This window comes from Tupaia chinensis, unplaced genomic scaffold (genome assembly GCF_000334495.1).
Source record: "Tupaia chinensis unplaced genomic scaffold, TupChi_1.0 Scaffold000516_1, whole genome shotgun sequence".
NCBI classification, from domain to species: Eukaryota; Metazoa; Chordata; class Mammalia; order Scandentia; family Tupaiidae; genus Tupaia; species Tupaia belangeri.
Genome location: NW_006160029.1, coordinates 468,372 through 479,569, shown reverse-complemented (window position 1 = coordinate 479,569; position 11,198 = coordinate 468,372). Strand labels below are relative to the sequence as shown.

General features: G+C 34.8%; 1 protein-coding gene across 3 annotated transcripts in view; it reads right to left on the bottom strand.

Annotated features, from left to right (window-relative positions):
• Positions 1 to 948: 948 nt before the first annotated feature.
• Positions 949 to 11,198, bottom strand: part of RNF180 (ring finger protein 180) — a 199,984-nt gene continuing 189,734 nt past the window's right edge. For 2 of the 3 annotated variants that reach the window (XM_027775059.1, XM_027775061.1), the window contains one exon: positions 6,867 to 7,878. In XM_027775059.1, the coding sequence (XP_027630860.1) occupies positions 7,679 to 7,878 (200 nt within the window). In that variant the 3' untranslated portion in view covers positions 6,867 to 7,678. Of the gene's footprint in view, positions 1,023 to 6,866; positions 7,879 to 11,198 lie in introns of those variants that run through there. The other variant, XM_027775062.1, reaches the window with a different exon arrangement.

Sequence of the window (11,198 nt, the reverse complement as noted above, 5' to 3'; positions counted from 1 at the left end):
GAATGCCAAAATTTATAGCACATATTTAGTTCACTGAACATAAAACTTTCTGATTAACATCGAATTTATAAACCATAGTCCTCAGTCTTCTGAGTAGTTTTATAAATTAAGACAAAATTAGCATGGGATCAATGTATTTGCTTTAGGTTCTCAGTAAAATGCTTTTGGGAGAGCAGGGTATGTAGTTATGTGGCAGTAACCGGATGCCCTGATGCTACTAAATCTATGGTCAAAATGAGAACCATGTAAGAAAATAAGCAGCCCTTCATTCTGTAGGCTAGAAAACATAAACTGCAATACAGTTTGCCTCCTAATGGCCCAGTTAGTGGATCAGTTCTTTGCTATACTAAGGCTATCACAGCTTAAGGGAATATAAAATTTAGTTAGTGGTAATTAAGGATTCCAGTTGTTGTGACTGGACAATAGTGTATTTGTACTTTATTTAAACTCTTAAAAAAAAAAAAAGACCTCTCTTGGGGCCCGCAATGGTTAAGAGGCTGGACTCCTACATGGCTGACCACAGTTTGAGTCCCAAACCTAGTGGCTTGAAATTCACACCAGGCATGTGCAAGCCCAAAATTCTGAGAGGAAAATGGAGAAGAGACTTGGCATGACCATCTCCCCTGGGGGGTGATTTCTTACTTTGTCCCTCTGTCTCTCTGCCGAGTACATGTCGCCATAGCAAAAATCTATTAAAAAATATACATAAATAAGACCTCTCCTGTGGATCTTCTGAAAGTAAATTGCTAAGTAAGGGGAAGGAAAGAGACAAACATTTATTGAGCACACGCTTTCACTAGCATTATTTCTTTTAACTTGAAACACTATCTTTTTCCTTTTTATAAATATAAAACACAGTCATAGGTTTAATTTACTTGATAATGATCACATAGTTGGCAAATATTACCTTACCTTTGCATACATCTTTCTTAAAGAACTTTTTGATTTGTTTTCTAATCTTACTGTAAATTGAACTTTATCCTGGCAGAATCTTGTGAAGGGCTGCTTTATTATGCACAGTTCTACAGGTGAGGAAAATGAGGGAAGAGGATAAGCAAACTTTTGTCATATAAAACAGGATGATAATGACCCTCATAACGTATAGTAAGAATTGAAAGTGAGCAGAAATGCCATAGTATATTTAATTTTCTATCTTCAGTTGTGGTATTATTAGTGATAAATACAATCTTACATTTGTTCTATTTGAATAGAGTCTAGATAGAGATGTAAAGGCTAAAAGTGGGTGATGAGATAAAATAGGAAAAAGTGGTAAAAGTTCATGTTTTTTCCTAAAGAGAAGTTTGAGTTACCATTATAAAATATACTACATATTGATACCTAGCCATTAAACCACCAAATAATTCAAAAGTTAATTTAAGAGATTTATGTAAAATTATTTATAGTATAACTCATCATAATTCCAGCATTCTGGAAAATGAGTATTGTACAATTCTCAAATGCCCAAACAAGGTGAAACTTGTCTCCTGGGGACATTGTTGCCTTAATGAAAAAGCAAGATGGGGTTGCTCCCATGGCTAGTGGTTATGAAAGCCAGATTCCAGATAGAAGACCACAGCTCTGATCCCGACCCTGGGGGCTTGAAAAACATGCAGGGGTGTGTGTGTGTGTGTGTGTGTGTCCAAACTCATAATAGGGAGGAGAAATGGAGAAGAGATTACAGTATGACCACATCCACTTTCTCCCTCTTTCTGTCTGACTTTTTAACTCTGGCAAGTGTATGTGCCCTCTGGCAATGGGGGAAAAAAGCAAATTTCATTGATTTCTTTTCATAAGAGCTTCCTTTTATTCCTTGATTTCTTAGTGTGGTTTGTGGGCCAACAGGCCATTACCACCAATTGCTTGTTAGCGGTGCAGAATCTCAGATCCATTTCATACTTTCTGAATAAAAATAATTCATTTTAACAAAATTTAATGTAGGTATATGAAGGCTTAAGAAACACTGCTGTAGACTTCTGATCTAGGCTGACTGCTATACTATATTCCTATGGCTGATTTACCTTCAAACAAGGGACTATAATAGACAGAGTGGGGACCAGCAGATGGCAAAATGGTTATGTCACTGCCAACTGCTATTTGAGTCTTGGATCCAGAGGTTTGAAACTCATGCCGGGAGCATGTGCATGCATGCTCAAAATCCTGAGAGAATGGAGGAGAAGGGATGGTGGCGTGGCCATCTCTGCTGAGGGGTGATTTCTCGTTTTCAGCTCTGTCTCCACCTCTCTCTGGTGATGCATACCCCTGTAGCAAAAACCTCTCTCTAAAAAATAAAAAGAAAAAAAGAAATGTACTTCCAAAGTTTACAGTACTTGAAATGGCCCAGATGTAAGTTCAGAATCTCTGCCAATGAGCATTCTAGGTAGTCATCACAAACCAAAGTTTGTATACAGAATGAAAGTTACCATTAAGCAGTGCTAGATGTTAAATAGTGTCCTGTTATAGGACACTACATAAGATATTTTGATGCGTATAAGCAATGAAAATTGTCATAAAAAAGTGCAAGTACTTAATTTCTGCATTCTTGATCCAGATCAGGTCTTATTCTTAATGCTTCTTTTATAATGCTTATATGGTAATCTATGTTTCTCGGTAAATATCCAACTTCATCGAGTTATCAGATGTTAATGATAGTATAGAGTAGTAAAAAAGACTACCAAGTCTTGAAATTAGACAGAAATGAAGTTACATCGATACAAATCACTTTCTGTATTCGGTAACATGAGTAGATTATCACCTGATATAAAAAATATTGTAAAGATAAAATTAGGCAACATGTTAAGGTGACCAGCAAAATATCTAAGATACAGATGCTTTATAAATATATGTTAACTGTTATCATCTTTCATTTCCCTTTTCCCTTAATGGTTTTGCTGGTAGACAAGATGACACCTGTAAAGCAAGTTAAAAATATTTGCCAGATTCTTAGAAAACAAAATTGTTCTCTTGCATTGCTATTATCAATTGTAGGAGAATAACAACAATCTATCACTTATAAAACTACATGCACAAGTAATTTCTGACATGTCCCTTTGGTAGCTCTGGTATAATGAGGATAGAGAGATCCAGGGCGAATGAAAATCTGTCACTTATTACATAGAAAATCAACTTCTAATATATCCCTTTAAGAACTCTAGTTTAATGAGGAAGGAAATGTTCAGGCCTGGTGTGCTGTGAAAACCAGGCGCAAATGCTGGTGAGCGAAGGTTACTTTTGCTTGCTGCTTGCAAACAACAGTGGGCCTCCTGAGTAAATATAATCTCTTGTCCTGTACTTGCAAATCTTGTCCTGACCAAGAGCGGTGTGACTGTTGCTGTCTTCTTAGCCCCAGACATGACTCTTACTACTCCTGGACCTAGCCCCAGTGAGAACGATCTCTTAATTGTTATCTTCTTAGCCCCAGATATTCCTCCCAGTATCTCTGGACCTAGCTCCCCTGAGAACAATTGTTAAGATACACCCTGCCCTCTAGCTTATAGTTTGCTAACTCAGCTACCCTTACCACCTTGTAACTTCGGAAAATAATGAACAAGCTTGTTCCTTTGTCCTTCTGCAAATAAATACAAAGGGAAAATCCTGCTTGGAGAGTCACTTCTCTGGTGGCTTCTCTCTCTCACTCTTAACTCAACATTTTGTGTTTCAAGTACTTCTTTCTGTTTGTTTCAGGTGACTCCCTGCTGGTGGGAGAGTCACAATTTGTGACCAAGAGTCACAAAAGGTGACCCAGAGTCACAATCAATAATAAAAATACATGCTAGTGGGCAGTTATTTAGCCATTCTGTTTACTTGGCAGTCTTTGTAGTTCTTAGACTTAAAATTATGTTAAAGAATAAAGGAAACTTAGAAGGACTGTATCTTATATTACTTAATAAATTAATGGTACATGTGTAAAGAGAATGAACCATAAAGTTTTCTTGATGTTTCTCCTAGGTTCTATGGAAGAAAAACTAAACTTAAATGTGAAAAGCAGTTCTTATTATAGGCATTGTCAAAGAAAAAGCAAAAGGAAAATAAACATTCTGGAGAAAAGCATATATTAGAACTGTGGTGTTCTTTGAAAATCAGAAACTTTTAAGAAGAATTGAGCATATTAAATTACATAGAATACCTTTAGGAACACGCGTAGATGATAATGTCCCCTGAAATAAACTGCAGAATTCTGTGAAGAATCATTTTAATTGTTACTGCATTTAACCAGAAAATGCCCTTCTATAAGACATTCCTTGATGTATGATCCAGAAAAAAAATCATTTTTAAAGACAGTGTATTCATTTAACCATTTAACCATTTAAATAAACATTTTAACTAGATTTTCTTCTGGTGTGGAGGAGGGTCATGCCATTACAGCTATCTTTGGAGCAAGATTTCAAGGCAGAAATGAAATTAGTATTGGAACTGCTGCTACATTTAGCATTTAATACTAGAGTGGCATTTATATTACAGCAGGTACAGAGCCAGCTGGTGGCATGTTGATTAAAGTGACTGGATCCCAGATGGCTAAGTGGTTTGAGTTCAGATTTGGTGGCTTGAGAAACATGGCAGACTTATGTATCTATATGCCCAAAATCTGAACAGGAGAATGGAGGAGGAGAAGGGATTGCAGTGTGGTCATCCCCCTTGGGGAGTGTTTTCTTACTTTTACTCTCTTTATATATCTCAAGCAAGCACACTTGTAGAGAAGAAAATATAAAAGGCAAGTACAATAATGTTAGGGTTTTTATTTTTATTTTTGTTCCTGATTTTGGTAATTCACAATGATAGAATCTTTATAGAATGTAAATTTTGATTTCTTTTAAATTTTGTCTAATTTAGATTATCCTACCTTCTGCTAAATATAACATAAATTGGTCTGGGTTTGTGAATTTGCTTTTTAAATCAAAGGAATAAATTACCTGCTGAATGCATTAAAAAATGCACCTCAATGAATGTGTCAACAAGGTTAAAATTAACCTTCACCATAATTAAGCTCAGAAGAAATAGAAACTGTTGATAGTGATAGCTAATAAAATTAAACTTAATAACGAATATTACTTGAGTCAAATATACTTCATTAGTTTTTAGGATTTTCTTCTTTTTCTCACTATTTTTTTAAAATCAGTTTTTATGTGATAGATATTGTAAAAATGCTAAAGAAAATGCATAATTATTGTTTTACTCTAATTCTTATTTATGTGTTTTATTTATAAATTAAACTGTTATCTATTGAATGGCTACTATGTGCTAGATGCCAGAAGAAAATCTTTACATTTCAGGTTTTATCTGGTTTCTCTAAACTGGTAGCTCTAGAAAATATGAAACTTCTTAATATTTAGTAGTTTTTAGCTCTATTTGTATAAAATATAAAACATTTTAAAATAAAATTAGTAATTTATAATATTTTTCAAATTCACTTTAAATTTTCATATGCCAATGATAACTCTCAGACAAATTATTAATGAGGATGTACATGACCTAATTCATTTATAAGTCTTTCTATATTATGCTTTCTTCTTTTAAGGATATACTTGAGGGTATTATATACATATTTATATGTAATTTATAAATACAGATCTAAAAACTAATATGTAGTGCTAATCTGATTAATAAATATGCACTGGGAATCAATTTTGTTTCTCTGAGAAAAGTATATATAATATATATTACTACCTATTTACTATATGTAACTAAAACCATTTGTAAGTAATTTAGGAATGAATCAAGGCTTATTTGAGCATGTAAACCAAGAGTTTTCTAGGAAATGACAAATGTACTTTAAAGTTCTTAAAATACTGTTCTTTATCATGTATTAATTTTCAATTGATAAATATTTTAAGATGGTTGACATTTTCCCTTATATCATCTTTACTTTGGGCAATAAATAAGTGACTATAAATATCCATTTTTGAGCATAAACCTATCTCTGGGTTTTATTTATTTATTTATTTATAGAGAGATTTTTGCTATAGGGCATATGCACTCGCTGGAGAGACAGAAAGAGACAGAAAGCAAGAAATCACCCCCCGGGGGGGGCAATGGCCACACCACAATCCCTTTTCCTCCAATCTCTAGAGATTTTGGGTACACATACACATGTGCCCGGCATGAGTTTTAGGCTGCTGGGTCTAGGACTTGAACCATGGTTGTCAATGTAGGAGTTCAGCAACGTAACCATTACACCATCTGCTGGTCCCTCTACATGTTTTAAAATCGTTTTTAGTTTTCTGCTTTCTGGATATGATGATTTCAAGTTACACAATTATTTTCTTTGATAGATATAATTTTAAAGACAAAACAAAAATAGTATTACAATAAAAATCTGTTTCATTCTTTCATATTTCTTAGATCATCATAAGCCATCAGTCAAGTGCTTTTATTTAAACATAGTCAGTAGTAATTAGGCAAACTTTTGACTTTTTATAGACAGAACTGTTCAAGTCCAATCCATCCCAGTGTTTCTGGATGGTTTTGTAGTCCATGAGAGAGCCATTCATTTTATGTAAGATGTGCTTACTGCATGATCAGACACATGACATCAGAGTGTGGGAATGCTGAATTAGCGCATCATAATCAAAACTTTTATCTAGGGTTTCACAAAGACCACCTGTGTAACAGAATAAATAACCTTATATCTATTTTGCTTCAGTTTTCTCACTTTTAGAATTGGGATAACTGCCCCAGTTCCTTCTTGCATTGGGATAATTCATCTTTCCTTTATTTTCTATAATAAGAAAAATTATTTGGAAGGATTTCTGTAATTATAAATAAAAATAAACATCCAGCTTTCTTTCTATAAACACATAAGCCCATTTCGAATAATTTTTTTTATTCCAGACATTAAATCACTTAATAACAATAAAAAATTTAAAAGCCACTCTTTATTGCACGTTTACAATATATTTGATCATTTCCTAGTTAAATGAATCACTAAATTAATTACAGTTTGGACATGCATTGCTCTTTTAGACTACAAAAAGTCTGTAAATTTTTTATGTTTTAGACAATTCATCCTGCAGTTTGGAAAGTGTTAATAGAATTCTCTTAAGTTTCTATTGGTGGAGGTTAGTCTCTTTTTGAATTTACTATTTTTTTGCTCATACTAATTAAAAATGTTTTACTAAGCTATTGTTAGGTCAATACAAGAAAGGATAGTCAGCTTTCTTGGTAATAGAGTAGGACATGACTAGAGATAATTGGAAACCAAAACTGAATATACCCTGCTCAATTAGTTCCCAGAGAATATGGTTTATTTTTAATGTATATACTTTGCCTGAGAATAAGTGGTGATTGACTAAATATTTTATCAGTATAGATACTACCTACTCAGATTACCATTTCATTTTGTATCTTCACTATATTTAAGTGGAGAGAAAACCTCAGTCTTTATAATCAAAATAAGCAATAAAGTGACATTGTAAAATTAGAGCCAGAAATCCTAAATTAAAAAGAACTATGAACTTAATAGTGCATTGTTGTTAAGTGCTGAATAGCTTAGTTCTTAAATAAAATTTAGTTTGTTATAAGAAAAACATTAATAAATAAGTCCATTATTCTCAGGCTTTCTATAAACACCAAAAATTTATATAATGCAACATTATAAAAACTTCAAAGCACATTTTAAAAATGTTTAAGCAATTGTTATTTACATCATTCATGATTGTTCAACTGTAGTAAGGTAAGAAAATTCCTAAAACGGAAAGAAAAAATAGCAAAGAAAACAGAAAACAACAAATCCAATGACCCAGTTAACTGAATAAATATAGATGATCACCATATCCATGTCAAACCACCATCCGCGGCTGTCATCCTCGAAGTGCAGGTAATCCATCCTGTGTGCACCATGTGGGAACTGCCTTCTTGTAACTGGTGCTGCACGTCTGTGGAAACCTAGAATATGTATGAACCTATTATTTTAAAGCTCACTGAAGATCATACCAGGCATGTGTGCAAGTGTGCCCAAGGTCCTGGAACTAGAATGGAGATGGCTTGTGGCCATCCTTTGGGGGGGTGGGGAGGGGTGGGGGGGTGTTGTTTTGGTGAGTGCATGTGCCCTATGGCAAGGACTTAGAGGGATTAAAAAATCCTCTGAACTCCTGTCTATGTTGGATTTGCTATGTAATTGTTTTCTCCCTTTCCATTCAAACTCTTCTCTCTTTCTCTCCTCCCTACTGACATTAAGCTACTGGTTTTCCTTCTATTGAATGACACAACTCTCAGTGACCTCTAATTGCCAAATTCAGGAGAATACAAACATTAAAATGATGTAGCTACAAAGATGATAATTATAACAGAACTAGAAACCATCCTAGGTAACAAAAGAACTTGAAAAAATTCAATAAAATGCATCACAAAGAGACCGAGAGCTTTCCTATGCTCTCTTTCAGTCACTACCTCACCCCAAACCCTGAGAGAAATCCCCATTCTGAGTACTAAAGGCATACATTTGTTTGTTCTGTTTGTGTATATTCTATAAACGGAATCATACAGTAAAAAACAGCAACAACTATGACTTATGAGGCCGGCAGGTGGCATGGTGGTTAAGGGTGCTGGACTCCCACATGACTGACCGCAGTTCGAGTCCCGGACCTGGTGGTTTGCTTTCTCGCTTTCTCTCTTACTCTCTCTTTCTCTCATTCTATCCTTCTCTGGTCAAATTAAAATAAACAAATAAGTGGATAAATAAAGTTAAATAAAATAATTCTTTATATAAAAAACTTCATTACATTCAGATAAGTGCTCAGAAAGTAAGCTGGTACCATAAACAATGCATATCTTAATTTCACTGGCTGCTATGTTGTATTCTTGACATATTTTTATAATGAAGAACAACTATTAGAAATCTCTTCTAGTTCAGGATGTTAAGGGCAGGGATGGTAAAGTCAGCAAAAAAAAAAGGGAGGTGGAGTCAGGAAGCCAATTTAGTTCTGCTGCTTATTCGGGACAAGATTGCTCATCTATATACCACCTTACATTTTGAAAATTTATTAGGACCAAATGTAGTATCTTCACATGATAATATTTTCTAAATGTAAACTTTGTGTCATACTTTTACAACTGCTGTTGCATTCTACTTTGAGGAACACTAGTTTAGTAAATTGCAACACCCAACAGCTTTTCTAGACCATGTAACCACTGTTTTCAAAACTGTAGTTAATATTTGAAAGGGGAAAAGGATATATTTGTGTAGGAGAAAGGGAAACTGTAAAGAGTTTTCCTTAAATTCAAATATTACCCTACTATAAACAAATACAACCACCAAAGTAGTTTATATACCTTTTCAAAAGCTTGTTCATGAATGCAGGCCAGAGAAATGGTAACATTGTTACTGGTAATTATTATTGTTACAATTATCTATCCACCTACCTATTTAATGAGGGTGGTAAGAAAGGGAGGGAGTGGAGGAGAAAAGACAAGGAAGAGAGATGCTCTCCCAACAGGACCTTCATGCTGCGATCCCAGCCCCAGCCTAGCTATCTAGGATCATGGACATGGCACATGTGTGCCTAGGGTGTACAGGAAGACCTTGGGATGAGAATTCAGGACTTTCCCATATACTCACAGCATCCCACGGTTACCTCACAGCTGTACCACTGCAGTTAGCCAAAGGAATGAGTTTTAATGGTATATTTGCAGAAAACTACCGCGCTTACACACAGCACAAGTGATGAAGCATTATGAGTATGGTGATCATACATGCTGGCTTACCCAGGAGAGCTAACTTATTTTTGTTGTTCTGGCATAATTACCTTCACTCTGAAAGTGTCATCACCAATGCTAATTTCCTATATTGTTGGTAAATAGGGAAAAAGAAGATAGCATAGAAAGGCACTGGATTAGGAAGTTTTCAGCTCTGAACACCAGAAGACGATGTTGGATGGCTTGGACAGTATTTTTTTATAGGCAAGGAGGATAATTATTGGTTACTTAGTGTTAATTTCTTTAAAGTTTATTTTTTTTTGGTGGTGAGAGAGTGAACAGTTATTTATAATTTTGGAATTTCCAAAATCATAAATTGTTTGAGATAAATGTAATTTCTAAATCAAAGTCAGACTCAGAAAAATCACCTCAGAAATTTTTATTTGGTAAGTATTGGGTCATGGGACCAGCAGTTGGTGTAATGGCTATGTTGCTGGACTCCCATGTAGTCAACCGCAGTTCGAGTCTGTGACCTGGTGGCTTAAACTCATGCTGGGTGCATGTGCGTGCATGCCCAAGATCCTGAGAGGAGAATGGAGGAGAAGGGATTGTGGTGTAGCCATCCCCCCGGGGGGGGGTGATTTCTCGCTTTCTATCTTTCTGTCTTTCTGGCGAGCACATGCGTCCTATAGCAAAAAGAAAAACCGCTCCTCCCACCACCCCCCAAAAAAGTATTAGGTCAAATTATGACAATAGAAAAATTGCTAGATCAATGACTAATTTCAGATTCCACTGTAAAATGATGACAATGAAATGCCTAAGTCATTGGGTTGTTCTATGAAGGTTAAATTAATTAATATGAGGGGACTCCAAAAAGTTTGTGCAAAAAACAGAATTAAACTACAAGTTTATTTTGGTGCAAAAAAAAATTGAAATCCATGCATACTTTTTTCAGAACATGCATTTTTCCATGTACATTTTGAAGACATGTAAATCACATGCCTGGTCCATAGTTAAGGTTTAATAAATGTAGACTCTTTTTATTTTTATTATGATGGCCACTAGTTTTCACATGAGGGAGAAGATGCCTTTTCCTGCCAGTGCTTACTCTTCATGTTATATCATGTCTCTTTTCTGAGTAAACCAGTATGCTTATTATTCTTTGTTTAACAAATGCTTGTGGAACTGTTTCCTTCAGTGGGAGCTGCTTTCTCTGAGTCAGATGTTTACTTTAAATAGGATGTGGGAATATCATACATTGAAACTATGGAAGTTATTGAACATTTAATAGAGAGCACATGCATCATATGTCAGCAGATGAGGATGTGAGGCCACGATAAGACATGGTTCCGGTCTTAAAGAAACTCTAGTCTAAAACAGTGCTTCTCAATCTTTTATTTTTCATTAGCATCCCCATACAAAAAACTTTAAGTTAAGTAAATTCATTTAAGTTTAAGTTAAATTCAATGTCTTCCTAAAAAGAGGAATTAAATAGTAAGGAATAAGATATTTGTCTGATGCAGTTGAGTATCTGAGGGTCATGAACTAGTATAAGACCTAAGATTTCCTGT